A 19,703-nucleotide genomic window follows, 5' to 3' on the forward strand; every position below is an offset into this window, starting at 1 on the left:
TTAACAAAACGAATTTGTTTCTCATATTGCTAATAAACCCTCGGCTGCAGTCGAACAAAGACACCATTCCCAGGGCGCAGGATGAGCTCGGAAACGTACGACTCCTTGTGTTCACCAAGCGCCGGAAGAATTTCGTAGTTGCGCAGGACCTTGCTCACCAGACTTTTGATCTCCGCTATGGCAAACTTCTGCCCGATGCAATTCCGTGGCCCCGCACTGAACGGAATGTACTGGTACGGGTTCGTCTTCTCGGCCGACCGCTCCACGTTGAACCGTTCGGGATCGAACTTCTCCGGGTTGGGGAAATTTTTTGGATCACGCCCGAGGAAGAACGGCATGATGATTATATTTGATCCGGCAGGGAAAATCTTGCCGTCTGTTTGAAGCAACAGAAGAACATTAAATAAGTTTAAAGCATTTTGTGCAAACAAAAGAAAACTAACAAGTTTGCAGAAACTTACTGATGTTGGAGTTTTCTACCATCTTCCGACCGATCATCGGTACCGATGGGTTAAGTCGGAGCGTTTCCTTGATCACCAGATCGAGGTAGTTCATATCGTTCAGCATCGCCATGGTGACGGGTTGCTTCCGATCGTCCCCAACGATGCTCCGTATCTCGTCGAAAACCTTCTGCTGGACACCAGGGTTTTTCGCCAAATTTAACAGCAAAAAGCTAATGGCCGACGTCGTCGTATCGTGCCCCTCGAACATGAACGTGTCCACTTCTTCACGTATCTCGAGATCTGTCAACGGTTGCCCATCGATCTTGGACTGCAGCAGCATATCCAGGAACGCCACCTTCTTCTTAATACCGAGGTCGTTCGCGTTTTCATCCACCTCGGTTCCGCCACTTTTGGCCGCTCGGTTCAATTCCTCGCGACGACTTCTGATGACACTGTCCGTATACCCGTGCAACACCTTCAACGCTTCCTGCGTCTTACGGCGGTTGTCAGAGAATTGATAGAAGAAGTCATACCGAATCAGGAAGTGGAACAATCGCACCTGTACCAGGGTTGTTATCCTGAAAAAATATACGAACAAAAATTTCAATTTTCAAGAATGTGACCTTTCCGATTAGTTAAAGACTAAAACCAACTCTTCTGATTTTATGTTTATCCATGCAAGTTGTTTTCTCTACAGCATATATCGCTAATCAGAATGATTCACAGCACAACGTTTGAACCATGAGCTACCTAATCTAAGTCCGCTGCTTTGTATTATTTCACATATCAAACTGATTATCAGACGGAACCAAACTTCCTGATAAGAAATTAAGACTACCTTCAGTTAAAACCTGATCGAGTTGGTAACCCAATCCAACCAAACATAGGAAATGGTAGTCATTTTATTTTCAAAAAAATTTCAAAAAACAAACACGACTATTACCAAATATATTCATTAAACGAATTTGCACTATTCGTTTCTCTACATCTGAAGTCGCTTCGTAACAAATAACCTGTGTCTAACACGATATAAAGACAAATCTTTCGGCTAAAGTACTTACTCTTTCACTGCTTGCACATACTTTGAATCGGAATTCAGCTGTGCGTTGACCTTCGTGCCCATGGCAGTTTCTGCAAAGTGCAAAGTGCAAAGTGCAATTACAAATTATCCAAAAGTCCATGGATTTGCTTCACCCGATTACGCCTCACACTTACCACAGATAACATCCAAGGCGCACAGCGTGACTGGGCCAAAAATGTCGAACGATTTGCCCGACTCGGCGTACGGCTTCAGCACCTCCACGAAGGTGCTGCTCTGCTGATCGAATATCTCAATAAACTGTTCCAGTATTTTGAAGTGGAACGTCGGCGTGATCACCTTCCGGTGCGCGAACCATTTTCGCCCGGTACTGGTCAGCAGCCCTTCGCCGAGCCACGGTTTGATGTAGTTGTACTCAATCGACTTGTCGATGTATTTGTTGCTGCTCAGGATCACCTGGAATGTGTAGTGCCGAAAGGGTCAAAGGATCGCAAAACAAATATTTCCATCGTTTCCGTTACCTCTATGTCCTTTGGGTCGGAGATTACGATGAGCAGCTGCGTGCCTAGCCATAAGCGAACACAATTTCCATACCGCTGAAGCAGACCACCAACGGTCGGCAAAAAGTCTAAAAGTGCGGAGTGGAATAGAGTACACAAATTTCCCAAATATAACATGATATCCTTTTCAAATAGTTTCTACCATCGGATTCGAGATCCATACTTACCGGCAGGCGTGTTGTTGACAAACAGCAGGCCATTTCCTATCAATGGGTATGCCGGGGGACCGCCGAGTTTGCCGCTGTACTTCAGGATGTTACTAAACTTTGTCAGGTACACATAAACGGCCAAGGCTATCGCCAAACCAGCGATCACTGTCAAAAACATCGCGTCCACTATCGCTCTGCTGCTGTTGTAGCCTTCAGCTTAGCATAGAACGTACTAAAACTGATTCTCAAATTGGGCACCCTTCCGCCTAAAAAATGACGATTCACTGAATCAAGACACCGATTTCTTATCAGAGACGCCAATCTTTACAGACAAAACAACTGATACCAACGGTTTTCGTCTGGCTCTAACAGTCCAGATTAAACGAAATTTCTTTAGCCCGCGGGTATTAATGGGGATTGGATGGGGATTGCCACAAACGAACATTACATGACAATTAAGCTGGAGCCACTTCTAAATAATTTAAAAAAAAAAGTTTGACAATTGAACAGACGTCCCACACGAACGGGATGTAGTTATACTAATGAACATCGATGTAAAGCAAAGACGCTCCTTGCGACAACGGATGATGAAACGAAACATTCTAGAGTTACATGCCATTGTCTGTATTGTACCGATGAACGGTAGAGACACAACACACATGGTTTATCCCAAACAATCAGGTGGTTTTGAATGCAACGCTCTTGTGTGTACACAAGTGCATGTCTTCCTTTTCGCAGGGGTTGAATTTTATGAGCAGCCGTTTTGTTTCCAATGTCATCATGTATTCCAACGACCCGTTTTTCTTAAATGGTACGACATACCTAGTGGTCTTGGCCTCGGAAAGCGGCTACCGGGGGCGGCTACAGACCCCACATTCGAACCTACGATGTGCAACGGGGTGCCACCCCCGCTGGATGAGTACCTCCAATTCCAATGTCCCAGTACTCAAACTGATGGAATGGATATTCGCTCAACGCATTAGGAAATGATTACTCATCGGTTTCTTTAACGATAGAAATAATTTATTCTACTGTTTACATTCCTTATGCCGCGTAACCCATTTGTTGATGAAAAGTTCCATAATAAAATCTCGAGTATAAAGTCAACCGTATGCTAAAACACTATACTTCAACTAATATACCCTCGGCTGCAACCGAACGAATAAGCCATGCTCTGGTCGCAGGATAAGTTCTGCAATAAACGACTCGGTCCGTTCCTCCGACGGAGGAAGAATTTCATAATGGAGCAGTACCTTGCTCACCAGGCTCTTCAGCTCGGCCACAGCAAACTTCTGACCAATGCAATTCCGTGGTCCCGCACTGAACGGAATGTACTGGTATGGGTTCGTCTTCTCGGCTGACCGCTCCACGTTGAACCGCTCCGGATCGAACTTCTCCGGGTTGGGGAAATACTTTGCGTCACGTCCGAGGAAGAACGGCATGATGATAAGATTGGCTCCAGCCGGATAAATCTTTCCATCTGTAGGTGGAAAGGAGACTCGAATCAATTGGTTTCGAACCAGCACACGTCCGTCCACCGTGCAACTCACTGATTTCGGTAGTTTCGAGCATCTTTCGCCCAATCATCGGTACCGATGGAAAGAGCCGGAGCGTTTCCTTGATCACCAGATCGAGGTAGCTCATGTCGTTCAGCATCGCCATGGTAACGGGCTGCTTCAGATCGTCCCCAACAATGCTGCGTACTTCTTCGAATACCTTCTGCTGGACGTCGGGATTTTTCGCCAAACTTTGCAGCAAAAAGCTAATGGCCGACGTCGTCGTGTCGTGCCCCTCGAACATGAACGTGTCGACTTCTTCTCGAATTTCCAAATCGGTCAGCGGACGGCCATCGACGGTAGCCTGCAGGAGCATATCCAGGAACGCCATCCGCTTCTTGATGCCGATTACCTGATCACCTAACGACTCACCCGCGTCACTGCCTCCAGTGGCCCTTTGCTCGAGCTGCTCGCGACGTCCCCTAATCACGCTGTCCGTGTAGTTATGCAGTTCTTTGATAACTTTCTTTTGCTTCCGACTGTTCGCGGACAGGCGGAAGAAGAAATCGTACCGGATGAGAAAATCATAAAACCTCAACTGAATAAGGTTTGTGATCCTGGAAACAAGACAAAAACGATATGGATTATGATTAAGCAGGTTATTGCTTATCGCTGTTCATAATTTGGCGTACTCTTTCACGGCCAACACGTAGCTTGACGTGGAATTCAGCTGAGCGTCCACCTTTGTACCCATCGCCGACTCTGTAACGATAGCGGGACGAAACAGGACATTGGTGCCTTGTTGCTGTGAGTCGCAGGATCAACGCATTCACACGCACACAAACAAACTCACCACAAATCACGTCCAACGCGCACAGTGTAACCTGAGGAAAGATGTCGAACGACTTGCCCGCCTCAGCGTACGGTTGTAGGACCTTGACGAACGTGCTGCTCTGGCGGTCGAAGATTTCCACAAACTGCTCGAGAATCTTGAAGTGGAACGTTGGCGTAATGACCTTCCGGTGTGTGTGCCATTTCCGGCCGCGGCTGGTCAGCAACCCCTCGCCCAGCCAGGGTCTGATAAAGTCGTACTCGGTGGATTTATCGATGTACTTTGGGCTACCGAGCAGGACCTGGTACAAAAAAACGAATGTTCACTGAATGCTTCTATCAACCGTACGTCCCTACATTATTATTAAGATTTTTCACCCGTTAACCGTAGTAACGCTTCCTGCTAAGTAGCACGTTAGTATAGTATACCGACGATGTAACGCCAATCTGATCGATCAATGATGCTCGGGTAGTCTTGTTAAATTACACACATTGGTTTACGCTGATTATTTCTAAAGATACACTGTTCGTTTAGTCTTAATATTTACACTTCTTAATTCCCACGTCATATTTACCATTTCGGTGCATTTCAAACGGGTGCATAAAGCTATTTTAAAAATACGTTTCTACCACACTATACTAAGTAATTAATTGTGGTTGTTTGTGTTGCGTTCTTCTCCAATCGTTTGGAACCCCTTTCCATAACACCCCCACTGGTGTAAGCTGGTTAAAGCGGCACATTAATTAAATGTTCAGCTAAATGGTTCATGCTGCACCGAACCGCAAGGCACTCCACTATTGACGGTCACAGTTAACTTGTTTTTCACGCTCGATACTCACAAACGGCGACAACGAACTGCACCACTGCACCTCAATCTTGACGACCTTTTCCAGTGAACTAGAACTTGTACTAGACGTACTGATCATGAGATCGATTTTTATTCAGAATGCTCTTTAATGTTGAGTAATCCAAGGAATACATCCAAATTACCAAAGACCACAATACATTGCACCAGAACCATTCGACATACCTCGATATCCTTGGGATCTTGCACTAGAATTACTAGCTGGGTTCCAAGCCATACACGAAAACTGTTGCCATACTTCTTCAGCATCCACTCGATGGTGCGCAGAAATTCTGCAAGGCAAGAGGATTAAGACACATTCACACGGGGGAGATGGGAAACTCGCAGTCGCTCATCATTTGAAACCTTTGCCCAACCTAAAAAACCATCACCTACCGGCGGGAGTTTTGTTCAGGAACAACAACCCATTGCCGATGAGCGGGTACGCCGTAGGGCCACCGAGTTTTCCGGCATGTCGGAGCATCTCGCCAAACCGCCGGAAGAGGCCGTATGCCCCAAAGAGGACGGCCACCGCCAACGCTGCCACTACCGTTACCACTGGGACCACCATTTCGGGGCAGCTGTTCACGCGCTGAACAACAAAAACGAATCTTCGGATGTTCCTGTGTTGTGACCGCACGGTTTGGCTCCTAATAAACCACTAAGCTGCCGTTGGTGCGCGGCGTTAGCACTTATTCTAACGGCTAGGCCAGTTAACTTGCTGAACTTGACATCATGCCGCCCGTGCATACGAACCCATACCCCGGTGCACCAGGCGCCCCCACCACATACAGTCTAAGCCAGCGATGCACATGCACATTCGCGCTCATCGCAACGGAGTGGTGGAGGCTGCCATTGCACTTGGATGGTGCCTTCGGTGAGGAATTGCAAGTTCATTCGGTCAGGAAATGCAACCGAAGGTGGAGGTCGCCTGTGGTGAGTGTTGTACTTGCGATCTAGACATTAGTAACCGGATCTAACCAGGCAGTTGTGAGAGGAACGCCCGCCCGCGTTACATCACGTTCAAGTTGAATAGAAGTTCCGAAAAATCTAGATTTGGTCGACATCGCGCTGAGAAATTTTAGAAAACTATAATTTTATCCACGTAAAAATAGCTGTTTGGCAAATTAGAATAACCATTTCAAAGTATATAGCGACTACATGCGTGTGCGAAAATATTCTATAACAAGTTACAGCACACGACGAGAATCGCGATCATCAACAATAACACCCCATTGTGGAATTATTTTTCAATCAGAAGAGTTACGTCGACGGCTGCCCTTACCCTACATCTGAGCCCCAGCGATAATCTCAATCTCACTTCAACTAGGGCGAAAGATTGTAAACTTGCGCCACATAATAACTGGTTATACTGTCGAGTGAACAAGAACAGTTGATTCGAACCCACGATAGGCTTCTGATTGGAAGCTGCGGTTATCAACTTAACAGATGCCAACACATTGTTGGTAGTAAATGAATGAACAGGCGAAGGCGTAATTTCTACCATAACTCATGTTGTTGTTTATTGATTAACCGATCCTGCCAAAATACATGTACTTGCGCCCTAACTAACCCTATGCTAAGTGCATACTTTGAAGCGATGTGTAATGAGTTCTTATCAGACAAACGTCATCTGTGGAATCGCTATCGTAACGATGTCGACAGTTTAGAATAGACTAGCCGTGAAAAGGGGTTTGTTTAAGTAGCTGATGGTTCTGGCTATAAATACATTTCATGCCATGCATAATTAAGTAAACTTCTGTGTTCGTTTCCTTTTGCTGAACATAAGAGAACGTTTTCTTTGATCGAATAACTATTATCCACTTAAATGGCATCACAAAAAACTATCACCGAGAGAGAGAATGTTAAATGAGGTAGGACGAATTATTGTGCATTAAGTAATAATGTTGTCTCATCAGTACACGCGTGGTCTAACACGTATTGGAATTCCGCGTTCCGGTCTCAGGATCAGCTCGGCCATGAACGACTCCTCCTGCTCTTCGAGCGGTGGAAGGATTTCATAGTGGCGCACGACCTTGCTCACCAGGCTCTTCAACTCGGCTACGGCAAACTTCTGACCGATGCAATTCCGTGGTCCCGCACTGAACGGAATGTACTGGTACGGGTTCGTCTTCTCGGCCGACCGCTCCACGTTGAACCGCTCCGGATCGAACTTCTCCGGGTTGGGGAAAAAGTCCGGGTTACGCCCAAGGAAAAATGGTAGCACTATGACGTTGCAGTTCGCCGGGAAAATTTTTCCATCTAGAGAAGAAGAGAAGAAGCAGTGATCAATTAGATGTACACCTACGGAGACTTTAAAGTGAACTTACTAATTTCGGTGTTCTGTAGCAACTTCCGACCAAACATCGGTACCGATGGATATAGACGGAGCGTTTCCTTGATCACCAGATCCAGGTAGCTCATGTCGTTCAGCATCGCCATGGTGGCGGGTTGTTTCCGGTCCTCCCCAACAATGCCGCGTACTTCTTCGAACACCTTCTGCTGGACGTCGGGATGTTTTGCCATACACTGCAACAGAAAGCTAATCGCCGACGTCGTCGTGTCGTGCCCCTCGAACATGAACGTATCGACTTCCTCACGAATTTCCTCGTCGGTCAAAGGCCGCCCGTCGACCGTGGCCTGCAGCAGCATATCCAGAAAGGCCATTCGCTTCTTGATACCAACTTCACTCTCAAGCTCATTGGCCGCACCATCGGGGGCGTTAGTGGGTGAGTCCGTGCTTCGCAACTCTTGCCGTCTGGACTGGATTACGCTGTTCGTGTAACCGTGAAGCACGTTCAACACCTTGCGCTGCCTCCGCCGGTTGGAGGACATTCGGAAGAAGAACTCGTACCGGATGATGAAATCGTAGAAACGAACTTGTATCAAATTGGTGATTCTACAATGTGACCAAAAAGCAAAGGCACATAATTAGTTTTACTCCGACACAATTTTCCTCCGACACCATACTCACTCCTTTACAGCTTTAACGTACTCCGACTCCGAGTTCAGTTGCGCATTCACCTTCGTACCCATGGCGGATTCTAAAAAAAAGGATAGACACGCTCATTAGCTTCCGAAAAGTTCCTCCACTACGTCATCGCTTACTCCCGCCCAAAACTCCTAGGAGCCTTCCTGCCCTTACCACAAATAACATCGAGTGCGCACAGCGTGACCAACGGAAAGACGTCGAAGGTTTCGCCCGATTTTGCGTATAATCGTAGGATGTCGACAAAGGTGTTGCTCTGCCGGTCAAAAATCTCCACGAAGTGCTCCAGGATCTTGAAGTGAAAGGTCGGGGTGATCATTTTTCGGTGCGTTTGCCATTGACGTCCGCTGCTGGTTAGCAGCCCGTTTCCTAGCCACGGCCGAACGAAATTGTACTCGGTCGATTTTTCGATGTACTTCGGACTGGCCAGTAGAACCTACGGGAAGATAAGGCACGTGTATACTTTCTCATTCAAGTACATACTTGAGCAGACAAGAAGAGGGGGTTTTAAAAATAATCCTTATTTGTTGAATTTGAGATCTTTATAAACTCTGTTTCACATTTTTTTCTTTTCATGCAATTAATTTCCAACGGCATCCAATACTACCTATTTCTATTTTCGACCAAACATTCGTTTTTTTTTTACCACCCTCTAATTAATAGCTTCCGTGTCTAAAAGTTTCCTATCACTGATGAAATTTTAAAGTAGCAAGTCACCCAGTGAGTAAGTTGAAAGTGAACAAAAACCAGTCAACGTGGCTGGATCACAATGACATTATGACGAGATAAAGGTATGTTGAAGAGTTTTAATGACCTTTTAATAAAAAAACAAAAAAAACAAAAAAAAAACTACTGAAATCATTAACTATCTATTCGCTTTTATATACATACAAAAACAGCGATGGGTGGCACGGAAATGATGGATACACGAAATACGCGGCTAATCTGCACAAAATCAACGAAACCGCGCAAAACAGTTGGCAAAGAATTTCATTAAAAACCACTGAGATATGTAGTTCATAGAAGCTAATTTTTTTAAATAGAAGTAATGGGAAACGGAAGGTGGCAACAGCAAAGCCATACAGTTTATAGAGGGTACTGAGAGTCTACACAGTCTTGTAAAAGATACTTCAAATGTTGCTCCATTTTGTCTGTTCTCTTGTACATAGTAATTCACACAGCGTAAGGGTGCGTAAAATGTGCTTTCAAATGGTTGTAGTCGCTCGAGAGTGATATGTCTGTTAAAAAAAAAGGGGGCCAGTACAACAACAACTGGTTCAGAAACGGTTCTTATTTAGTAAAAAGATAATACACAAAATGTCTTTTCATGGCCAAAGCAAAGTCGTCTAACGACAGTCTGCAAATGTCATGGCAAAAGCCATTAAATAATCGTACAACCGCGTAGAAGTACGATGCGTTACTGTAGGTTCGAACCATCCCCAATGGCATAGTGGTTAAGTCATACAAATGAAACCGTGTTTTGGCGTGTATAATGGCCCCCTTTTAGTTAAAAAAATTACCAAAGCCAGATTCGGTTTGGTGGGGATAATGCGATTTATGCACATACCGTTGACGAGGATAAACGTAATCTTGACGACTGATAATCATTGATAACGTGTTTGAAAACACCAATGATGACGAAATGGAGCAGTACTATGAATTTTAATGTTAATTATGAATTGTGACCATAAAATTGCTACAATTGGGTAAAACTAAAAATAACAATATTTTTTCGTACACATTGGATAATTCAATAGGCGATTCATTGGATATTCAATCGACACTGTGTGTGTATGCAAAGCGATCAGCCCTCTACGCGACACGTGGGTTACGATTTGTTTTACACATATTGAGCGCCAGCCCAACGAAAACGGCATCGGCAGGGAAACTAGGTAAGGTAAATCTACGACTATTTTCGTTCCGTTTCCAACGTGTAGAGTAAACACAACACACTTGTCAAGTGCACAATAAAACGTTGTGCCAATAACGGGCATTAGCGCAACCATTGAACCCGGTCGGGGCATCCTTCTCTGCTGATAAACTTGCTTACCTCAATGTCTTTCGGGTCGGTGCTGAGCACCAACAGCTGCGTACCGAGCCACAATCGCAGGCACATTCCATGCTTCGCTATTAACGTTCCCACTAACTGCAAGAACTCTGGAAGAATATGCACAGCGAGCAGTCGAAAAATAGACAGTGAGCAAAAACGATTGCATAAAAATTAACACAATGGCAACGGTGTTCGATGAAGCGGAACCGCGCGGTTTCTGCGTCATACTGACCGGCAGGAGATTTGTTGATAAACAGCAGCCCATTGCCAACCAGGGGGTAAGCCGGTGGGCCTCCGAATTTTCCGGCGTGCCGTAGTGCGTTACCATAGTTTTCCACCGTCCACCAGACACCGATCGACACCAGCAGTGACAGTACGCTCAAGACGATCAACAGCATGATGACGCAATACAGGTGGATTATTTTTTTTCCTTTGTCCGTTAACCCAACGCTGCTTGACCCATTAAAGGCCCCGAGATGTGATTAGAATGTTTAGCTTCTTTTTCTGCCGAACTCGGGGTTCGAAGTAACGCGACCAAATGCACCACACTTCAAGGGCCCGCGAAATTCGTACGATACAAGCGCTGCTGTCCGGTCGACAGCCCGCGACAAACTGTTCACGCCACGAGTATTCTTCGTGCGCGACGGGAATCGCTGATGTCAAGCAGGGTGACCGCGCACAATAAACGGTACGCGATGCGCGATATTTAAAAAAATCAGACAACCCCCCCCCCCCCCACCCTTTCTTCACCCGAGTATCACGCCACGTGCGTCTATTACCCGTGGAGTAGGTACCTCAAAAGGCGCCATCGTCACCGGATCATTTAACGATCGTTACAGCTGCCCGTGTGTGTGTTTGTACCGTCAACCAGCTCAGTATCCGGCTTAATCGAGCAGTTGTTGCAGAGTACGCAGCCAAAAAGTAAAAGGGCGTAGTGGTATGGGCGGCGAAGTGAGGCTGTAGTTTTAAATGTTAGCCTAACCTGTTTAGAATAATAATGTATTCCGAATGGAGCCGCTTGATGTCTAACGCCGATTTCACAGATTGATAGAGGAAATGCTCACAAGCCTTTTTTTTATTTCGTATGAGAGCGATTGCTGGGCGTGTATTGTGTTTACTAATAACAATATAAACATGTTAAATTGTTGTAATAAATGTAGGGCGTGAGAATGTTTTTCAGAATTTTTACAAACTATCTTCACCCAATTAAGATTCTCACATCTGCTTTGGAAAACAATCTGCTCACACCAGGAACAGCAATAGAAGGTACATTTTTCTCTCGTTCTTTGAGTTAGTTCACATTTCGCACGTAGTTATAGTTATAGGAAATGCCACGTGTGCGTCGTAATGATCTTGCTCCACGTGTACATATAATTGTGTATTTAAATATCGTCCTGTTGGTCAGTGTGTTGAATAAAACTGCGCTGTTATAATGTTTATTAGTCAGTTCGAGAGAAACGGCTCCCGTGATGACTAGCGACAGAGTGTGTAGTTCTCTTGAAATCTAATTTGGTGATACATCGCCTTTATTTATAAAAAATATATATATTCTCTGTTAAAATGTATATAAAAAACAGTATGCAACATATATAAACATTTAAAAATACCACACAGTATGAATATGAATACTTTAAATATGTCGAAATTCAACATGTGAAGTAGAAAAGGAAGAAGTTTTACTCGATACCAAAACATCTTCTCCTTTTTTCGGCACCAAACCGGTTAATTTTTTTACCATTTTCTTCCACGCGTGGAACGCGTTCTCTCTTCGCTAGATCATGATTCAGTCGTTGATGAAACGTTGAGGCGCAAACATCGATTTATAGCCACCCAACCGACCATATCAAGATGTTTGTACTCTCGTTGCTTGTTGCGTTGTTCGGTGTGATTCTGCTTCGATTCATTTCATTCCGGTACAGAGTATATCGCGCGGTGGGAAAGGTGCCCGGTCCGCCGGCCAACTTTTTTCTCGGCAACGCACTGGAGCTGGTCCAGTATGATACGCAAGGTTGGGTTGCCAAAACAGTGATCGTGTGATCTGAGGAAGGGAAACGGTTCATATTACAAACTTTTCTTTTTTTTATTTTGTTCTCTTTTGCTGGTTCAGTGTTTTTCGATAAGTTGATAGAATACTTTCACCGCTACGGAACGGTAGTGAAGCTCGATCTGCTCAGCAAATGTTGGATTATATTTTCTTCCCCAAGCGATATTGAGGTAAGTATCTGAAGGACCGAAGTGAGAGTGTTTGCTCGAACGTGATTGGTATTCGATAAACTACTGCGCAATTGAGAGCACTAATGTACAGTGAAAAATACTAAAATCCCGAAAATACCGAATATTCTATGTAAAAAAGATAGATCGTTAAAAATTCTTATGTTTTCAAATCTTCAAATTGGCAAACTGGATAAAAGGATTCTAGAAGACAACATTTAATGCTCTAGAGAAGATTTTAGATTTTAGTTAATTTTTATCCATTCTACATCTTCCTGTTGTTCAGCAAATAATTTCCTCGAACCAATTCAACCGCAAATCGCTGGACTACGAGACGCTACAAGAGTGGCTCGGAAATGGTATTCTGCTCGATCACGGCTCGAGCTGGTTCGCAAACAGGCGCGCTCTGACTGGGGCGTTCCACTTCAAGATCCTCGACAGCTATGTACCGGTGTTTGAAGAGCAGGCTGACGTACTGGTACGCAATCTGCTCGCCAGCGACGGCAAGGTGGTGGACATCTTCGCCCTTGCGAAGCTCTACACGCTTGACGTAATTCTGGAGACTTCAATGGGCGTACGATGCCGAGCGCAGCTGGAAGACTCTGACTATGTGCGCGCTGTTTCAAAGTAAGGCTAAATACTGTATTGTTTGTGGTTCCATTCCACTGCACTGGACAGATTTGCGTGTTTAAAGTTCGCATCAACTAATGAGCGAAAGGCATATTATCGGCCTCGATTGATTGGTGGTGCGCTGTCATCATCATATGACATTAATATTCAAGCAACCAACGTGTTGTTCAGGCGTTTAGAACAGCTCTATAATATGTCTTTCGAGTTGGTAATTAAAAACAGTTAGCGGGGATCAGCTACAGTAAAGCGCTTAACAAACAGTTTATGGTATTCACATCCCATTTAATGTGTTCTCGACTTAACGTTCCATTCACAAATCTAGCCTTTCTCGCATCACCTTCTGGCGTATGTATAATGCCATGGGATACTCTGATTGGACCTTTCGTTTAACGAAACATTACAAGGTCTACCAGGAGGCGCTCCGAATCAACCGGGAGTTTACGACATCCGTTATCAAGGAACGCCGGGCGGAAGTGCTCGCTGGCAAGGGAGAAGAGAGCTCGCCAGAGGATGAAAAAAGGCGCCTTTCGTTGCTGGACATACTGTTGCGCTCCGATCTTACCGGGCGCCAGTTTACCGACCAAGAGGTGTACAGTCAGGTGAACAACTTTATGTTCGCGGTAAGTTGCACCCATGGGACCATAAACGCTGGTTTATTGTTAATTTTCGGCACCATTTGACTCCTGTGTGAAAACGATAAAAATAAAAAAAAAATAATTACAGGGCCACGATACGACGTCCAGCGCCATCACATTCATCCTGTACGCGTGTGCCAAATTTCCGGAAGTTCAGCAGCGAGTGTACGAAGAAATCTGTTCGATTGTGCCGCACGATCAGCCACTTAAACAGCAGCACATTAACGAACTAAAATACCTGGACCTGGTTGTCAAAGAGTCGTTAAGGATGTTCCCACCGGTTCCATACTTTTCACGCACGGTCGAACGAAACACTACGATCAACGGGATCGAGCTGGTAAAGGGTACGGCCATCACCTTCGGTGCCTACATGATGCACAACAATCCGGAGTACTTTCCCGAGCCGCATCAATTCCGACCGGAGCGGTTCGAAGATGGAGAGACGAAACGACATCCTTTCGTCTACATTCCTTTCAGTGCAGGCAGCAGAAATTGTATAGGTACGATTTGCTGTTACGCTAACTGAACTTCTGAAAAGCAAACATGTATTTATTCTTGGTTCTCATTTCCTTAGGTCAAAAATTTGCCCTGAACGAACTAAAGACGGTTCTGTCGAAGACTTTGCGCTGCTGCAAAGTAGAGCTCCCGGATCCAAACTTCGCGCCCAAGATGAGGCTAGAGCTCGTCCTAAAGCCAGCCAATGGAATGCCACTTCGTTTTGTTCCACGCTGTTAGTTCGGATAGGTGACAGGTGGTTCACGAGTTGAACGAGTCATCCAATTATTCATAACTTCTTCATACAGGTGGCGGGCAGAAGTGTTGCACAGAGAATGGGCAAAATAGCATTAAGCAAGTATTTTTTAAAAGCAATACACCACAGAGTTACGTCCTAATTGTCTTCGTTTTATTTGGATTAATCTGTTTATAACATACGATATGGATTTGTTGCGGCTGTGATAAAACAACCTGAAATTAGAATATGCGGAATGTATGTCATATAAAAGTGTAATTGCTCTTCATTATCTCTTCTTCCTTTACTTTCTGTTTTTAAATATCAATGGCATACCCTCTACAGGCTTCAGGACAATTTCCGCCTTCAACGTTGGCACATAATCTACGCTCGTTAGTCGCAGTTGAAACCGCTGCAGAATCTTCACCAGTGTGCACTTCAACTCGTACTGGGCGAACTTCTTTCCAATACAGTACCTAGGTCCCGTACTGAACGGAATATACGCGTACCGGTCGTAGATCAGATAGTCGTCATCACCCTCGAAACGTTCCGGACTGAACCGGCACGGATCCGGGAAGTATTCTTCGTTGCGGTGCATCGAGAATATATTCAGCGCCACGGTGGTACCTCGTTTTAGATGCTGTCCGAGCAACATCATGTCGTTGGTTGCAGTACGAGCGACCACCGGCACGGGTGGGTAAAGCCGGAGCGATTCCTTGATCACTCGATCCATGTATTGCAGATCGTTAAGAGCGCTATGAGAAAAGTTAGAAGAATGATGGTTTTGAATTTAATTTCATGAACCAATATGATAACGTCATTTTACCTCATGGACAAATCGCTAAACTCAGCGCCGATTTGTGATGTGATTTCTTCGTACAAGCGCTGCTGGACGTCCGGGTATTTGGCTACGTTGTATAAAAGGAATGTCATTGCCGAGGCTGCCGTGTCATGACCCTGAAATTAAACCAGCAACTATTTCATTGAATCTAAATCTAATGATCGTATTGACAAAAGAATAACTAATAACACTCACCGCAAATGTAAACGTGTCCACCTCCTCCCGAATTTCATCGTCCGTCAATGCTTTGCCATCAATTCGGGCTTGCAGAAGCGTATCCATCAAGGGTTCGGTATGTTTACGCCTTTCGCACGCCTCATCTGCCGTATCCTCATTCGACGAAGAAGCCTTTTCGAGCTGCTCTTTCATCTTACGCCTGCGGTCGATCATGTCGTGGGTGAAACTACGCGACATCGCCACCAGCTCATTGAACCGTCGGCTCGTGGGGGTTAAACGAAACAGCACATTAATATTGCCAAACGTATCGAACATACGCCAGTACAAAATGGAGTTTAGTTCTTCCACGGCCTGAGTGTAACTCCGTTGTTTTTCCTGTTCCTCTCCACTGGTGACACCCATGGCCGTTTCACATAAAACACCTAAGGCGTGCAGCTTCAGCTCCGGAAGCACGTTGATCGACTCATCAGTGTTGGCTGAAGACGGGTACGAAACGTTCCAGCACTTTGGAATTAAACCCTGGCGCGATAACCCGTCGATGGGTGAGCCATTTGTAGCCACGCGACAACAACAAACCGTCGCCGATCCATTCTGCTACTTTTTGGTAGTCTTCCGACTTGGAGGTGAAGTTGCTCGATTTCAGAATTAACTGGAATGAAAAAACAACGCAAATGAATATGGATTGAAATTTTAGTGCGATTCAAAAAATGACCCTGCCATACCTCGGCCGCTTCTGGCGATGAGTAAACGATTGTATAATCGTAGAGGAAATCCAGCTTGTATATCCCACCATACCGATTACTGTAGTCTGAAAGCTGAGCGAATATCTCTACCAGAGAACCGGATGATCAATCTGTATGGTGTATCGCACAGTATCTTCCAGTATTGCTTACCAACGGCACCGACTCCCATGAATTGCGCTAAATTTCCAACGATCGGCCATCGCGGTGGTCCCGGTATGCTATCGTACGATCGCAGAAATCGATCGAACAGTTTGAGAAGTGGAATCACCAGCAGGAGGCTCGCCAACCAATATAACATCTTCACTGTTTACACGCTACTGTTTACAGTTTTTACATCAGCAGTTTTTACAATGCATAACCAGGTTCATCAATTTTAAACGCTTTGACGTTCGTGAATGCAGCATCCCAAAACAAAGCGCTGTCACGAAAAACATTGTTTACAGACCAAATGTTTTATTTAAATAGGCGGTTCAATTCATAAATTTAAGCAAAGTGCAAAAAATCATTTCTAAAACTGCATTGCTGTTATTAGTTTACTATTACCGGTACTGTATTGCAAAATAATCTTCCCAAATGTTACACATTTTTGCCAAACATTGCTAAACTAAACGTTGTCTCAGACATTCAGGAAAAAAATAAATTTCTTAAAGGTTTTAATCAACCACTCCCTGAATGTTTAATTCCAATACAAATTGGACTATGCATTAGACTGCGTTTCGTTATGACTTCGGCTATCAAAGTGTTATTCAACGCTTTCTGAATAAATATATGTTGTTGCTTTTTGTCCTTCTATTATTATGAATCACTAAACATTAACAATATAGATTGCAGTTCTTTTTTTTAATATAACGCTAAGGCTACGTGTTACTCTTAATTATGTATTAATAACAAGTTCTTTACACTGCACAGCTTACAGTTGACGAATTTGCGATGTTCAAGAGTAAAGGGATATTTTTGTTTCATTTATGTTTGATACGTTGGCTTCAACAATAGTAGTCACACTGGAGTTCAGATGATTCCATATTTCACAACATAAGCACCGTAACAAGGTTCAGGTGCATCACGTTTTATCACGAGAAAATGTTATCGTAATCCTCTATCATGACTATTATACATTCTTTTGGTATAACGGTGAGTTGCTGGAATCGCACAGGACATACATCAGCCAGAGTTTCGTTGAAGATAATTGAACAAAACAGTACACCTAACGACACAGTGTCCACCTCATTTTCTTCAATGGTAGCAACTCTGAAAGTGAAAAATAAGCTGATCAGTCTTACTTCATACTTTGGAGAAGAAATGAGCTCATTTTGTTTGTCCCACCTTTGCAGATGTTTCATAAGAAATTTTAGCGTATTCTGTCGAACATCATCAAGGGCGCTATACAGTAAGCGCACTTTAGCGCGTCTAATTAGTGCTATGGAAAAAAGAAAAGCTCGTTGTGATGGCACATTTTCGAAATATTATTTCTAAATACTTACGCCAGGTTGTAGAGCCAAGCCAAACCGAAGGAATGATGCGGTTACATGTCTCCAACGGTATCAAAGGGTCCTTTAGCTCGCGTAGGAACAGCTTCAGTATGCCGCATACCTCATGGGGGGATTTCTGCTTGCGAAGTGTCTTGTAATCGCCTGCGTTGATGGCGTAGCGCAGCTTCTGGATTTCTTTATGATTTCCCGACATCCGATACAGGCCTGTGGTTCGCATAAACTTCTCGTTCGTTTCCAGCACCGTCACGCACTCATGAATGATCCGCGGAATTCGTATGTTCTCCACCATGTCGACATGCTGAAGGTATGTATTGAAGCAGGCCTCATCTGATAAACCGGATGCCGAACTGACTCCTCGAAACGTTCTTACACATATTTCACGGACACACACATAGAAAGACTTACTCTTGATTATGTTGCGCTTCTCAAGGGTTTCTTTATCAGCACGCCGCTTTAGCTTCAAGTGCACGAGCAATTTGCCGGTATCGAAGGATTTGGACGTCCCACTTCCGAGGTTTTCCTGCAACTCCTCGTAGGCACCTCGTAGGTTATCGATGTCGGATTTGAGTTTCGTGTTCTCCTCTTCTAGCAAAGAGTTTCTCATTTCGAGTCGCTTATTTTTCTCCACGACCGCAAGATGCTCTTCCAGCAGATAATGGAACTGTCCGGTGCCGTCTACGACGGCGGAAGCCTGCGAAACTGACTGCAAAATAGCGTTCCGGGCATATCTCTAAAAACCGTATCGACAAATTTATCACTCCGTGTTATCACTTACTCTTGGTTTAGGCGACTGAGGTGGTGGTACGCGTACCGGTCTGTAGATGGGAGAAAGACAAGTAGACTTTGAAAAGATTACTCCCTAGACTGGATGCAGCACACGTCATCCAATAAAAATGGTTTACCGTTTTTTCACTGTTCCTGTGCGATTAGAAAATGCGTCAACCACGCTACGGGGTTTCAGTTTGTGCTCTGCCAATCCCAGATAGCTATCCATCTTGACGAACGGTCGTGTACTGCCCTAAACTAGGCAACTATTTTACACGCGGGCGCCGAAACGATTTATCGCATCACCAGTTTAACCAATAACATAAAAAATGGTACCAATCGTTCACAGCTTTTACACACACTAACTGGAGCTTATCTTATCGATATAACAAAACCATATCAGACTTTCTTGCTGCAGTGCACGTTCCATTGAATCCGTTGAGTTAGTACCAAAACAAATTCGGTAGGGTTTTTATGCCATTGCAATTCATCAACGATTCCAAATTCATTACACACAATTATATTACATGACCAAATTAGGCGAAAATACTATTTGCTTACAATCCTTCTATAAAAACTTCCGTTTTTCTGCTCATATCGAAGACCATTCCGGAACGGTTAAATGCGCTCCATACTTTTTTAAAAAAGCAAACATTTGTAGGGTTCTACATACGCAAACATTTTGTCTTTGTTGTCTTTGGCAGCTGTCAATGAGCTCCTACTAAAGCTTCAAGTCCACCGGATCGAAAAAACCGATGAATCACAAGAAGCGACAGTTGTTTCATGCATTTGCTGTCAAATTGTTTGCTCTCGCCATGTTTGCCATGTAGATAGCTCGCTTAATGCACAGACAGTTCTTGCGCTGCAGTTCACAAAGAGCTGTCAAACGAACGTTTTCCATCGTCGAGCAAGCACAGGATTTTTGCTTCCGTGTCTCTGTCTGTCTCTTCCTCCCGGTTGGGGATAGCAGGGAAAATACCGTTTTTCCTCGCCGCGGGGTGGAAAATTGTTCCCACTTAGTACGTGGGTAGTAAGTGTGTGGAAAGTGTTGTGCCGAATTCGACTCAAATAGCTCTTAT

General features: G+C 44.5%; 6 protein-coding genes across 10 annotated transcripts in view; 1 reads left to right on the forward strand and 5 right to left on the reverse strand.

Annotated features, from left to right (window-relative positions):
- The window catches only part of LOC131288370 (protein krasavietz), a 340,776-nt gene that overhangs the window by 294,763 nt on the left and 26,310 nt on the right, over positions 1–19,703 (reverse strand). The window lies entirely within an intron of this gene.
- Positions 30–5,934, reverse strand: LOC131284572 (uncharacterized). The gene is made up of 13 exons (XM_058313435.1): positions 5,760–5,934; positions 5,550–5,656; positions 4,541–4,820; positions 4,380–4,449; positions 3,742–4,304; positions 3,334–3,671; positions 2,804–2,813; positions 2,210–2,407; positions 2,004–2,110; positions 1,659–1,938; positions 1,505–1,574; positions 462–1,021; positions 30–376 (listed from the first exon to the last, which is right to left on the reverse strand). Exons 1-13 carry the CDS (start codon positions 5,932–5,934, stop codon positions 30–32), a joined length of 3,105 nt encoding a protein of 1,034 aa, XP_058169418.1.
- On the reverse strand, positions 7,279–10,800 carry LOC131288366 (cytochrome P450 4d1-like). The gene is made up of 6 exons (XM_058317491.1): positions 10,635–10,800; positions 10,403–10,509; positions 8,509–8,788; positions 8,338–8,407; positions 7,694–8,262; positions 7,279–7,625 (listed from the first exon to the last, which is right to left on the reverse strand). The coding sequence occupies exons 1-6, from the start codon at positions 10,798–10,800 to the stop codon at positions 7,279–7,281; spliced, it is 1,539 nt and encodes a 512-aa protein (XP_058173474.1).
- LOC131284573 (cytochrome P450 4d2-like) lies at positions 12,251–14,613 on the forward strand. The gene is made up of 6 exons (XM_058313436.1): positions 12,251–12,410; positions 12,510–12,616; positions 12,900–13,240; positions 13,566–13,863; positions 13,967–14,378; positions 14,453–14,613. The coding sequence occupies exons 1-6, from the start codon at positions 12,251–12,253 to the stop codon at positions 14,611–14,613; spliced, it is 1,479 nt and encodes a 492-aa protein (XP_058169419.1).
- On the reverse strand, positions 14,913–16,667 carry LOC131284574 (cytochrome P450 4d2-like). The gene is made up of 6 exons (XM_058313437.1): positions 16,520–16,667; positions 16,349–16,455; positions 16,203–16,275; positions 15,645–16,102; positions 15,435–15,565; positions 14,913–15,363 (listed from the first exon to the last, which is right to left on the reverse strand). The coding sequence occupies exons 1-6, from the start codon at positions 16,665–16,667 to the stop codon at positions 14,913–14,915; spliced, it is 1,368 nt and encodes a 455-aa protein (XP_058169420.1).
- LOC131284576 (WW domain-containing protein tag-325-like) lies at positions 17,440–18,853 on the reverse strand. The gene is made up of 6 exons (XM_058313438.1): positions 18,762–18,853; positions 18,635–18,674; positions 18,265–18,562; positions 17,851–18,186; positions 17,693–17,786; positions 17,440–17,617 (listed from the first exon to the last, which is right to left on the reverse strand). Exons 1-6 carry the CDS (start codon positions 18,851–18,853, stop codon positions 17,440–17,442), a joined length of 1,038 nt encoding a protein of 345 aa, XP_058169421.1.

Source organism: Anopheles ziemanni, chromosome 3 (genome assembly GCF_943734765.1).
Source record: "Anopheles ziemanni chromosome 3, idAnoZiCoDA_A2_x.2, whole genome shotgun sequence".
NCBI classification, from domain to species: domain Eukaryota; kingdom Metazoa; phylum Arthropoda; class Insecta; order Diptera; family Culicidae; genus Anopheles; species Anopheles ziemanni.

Excerpts from the sequence above, each read along its gene's own strand:
- LOC131284572 (XM_058313435.1), bottom strand. The coding sequence starts at position 5,934 with ATGGTGGTCCCAGTGGTAACGGTAGTGGCAGCGTTGGCGGTGGCCGTC. Across the intron at positions 1,022-1,504 it reads TATGTGCAAGCAGTGAAAGA|GATAACAACCCTGGTACAGG; the intron begins GTAAGTACTTTA and ends ATATTTTTTCAG. Across the intron at positions 377-461 it reads GGTAGAAAACTCCAACATCA|ACGGCAAGATTTTCCCTGCC; the intron begins GTAAGTTTCTGC and ends TGCTTCAAACAG.
- LOC131288366 (XM_058317491.1), bottom strand. The coding sequence starts at position 10,800 with ATGCTGTTGATCGTCTTGAGCGTACTGTCACTGCTGGTGTCGATCGGT. Across the intron at positions 10,510-10,634 it reads TATCAACAAATCTCCTGCCG|AGTTCTTGCAGTTAGTGGGA; the intron begins GTCAGTATGACG and ends ATATTCTTCCAG. Across the intron at positions 8,263-8,337 it reads TACGTTAAAGCTGTAAAGGA|AATCACCAATTTGATACAAG; the intron begins GTGAGTATGGTG and ends GTCACATTGTAG.
- LOC131284573 (XM_058313436.1), top strand. The coding sequence starts at position 12,251 with ATGTTTGTACTCTCGTTGCTTGTTGCGTTGTTCGGTGTGATTCTGCTT. Across the intron at positions 13,241-13,565 it reads TATGTGCGCGCTGTTTCAAA|CCTTTCTCGCATCACCTTCT; the intron begins GTAAGGCTAAAT and ends TCACAAATCTAG. Across the intron at positions 14,379-14,452 it reads AGGCAGCAGAAATTGTATAG|GTCAAAAATTTGCCCTGAAC; the intron begins GTACGATTTGCT and ends TCATTTCCTTAG.
- LOC131284574 (XM_058313437.1), bottom strand. The coding sequence starts at position 16,667 with ATGTTATATTGGTTGGCGAGCCTCCTGCTGGTGATTCCACTTCTCAAA. Across the intron at positions 16,103-16,202 it reads AGCAGAATGGATCGGCGACG|CCAACACTGATGAGTCGATC; the intron begins GTTTGTTGTTGT and ends ACCCGTCTTCAG. Across the intron at positions 15,566-15,644 it reads TGGACACGTTTACATTTGCG|GGTCATGACACGGCAGCCTC; the intron begins GTGAGTGTTATT and ends GTTTAATTTCAG.
- LOC131284576 (XM_058313438.1), bottom strand. The coding sequence starts at position 18,853 with ATGGATAGCTATCTGGGATTGGCAGAGCACAAACTGAAACCCCGTAGC. Across the intron at positions 18,675-18,761 it reads ACAGGAACAGTGAAAAAACG|ACCGGTACGCGTACCACCAC; the intron begins GTAAACCATTTT and ends TCCCATCTACAG. Across the intron at positions 17,618-17,692 it reads CTTATGAAACATCTGCAAAG|AGTTGCTACCATTGAAGAAA; the intron begins GTGGGACAAACA and ends TTTCACTTTCAG.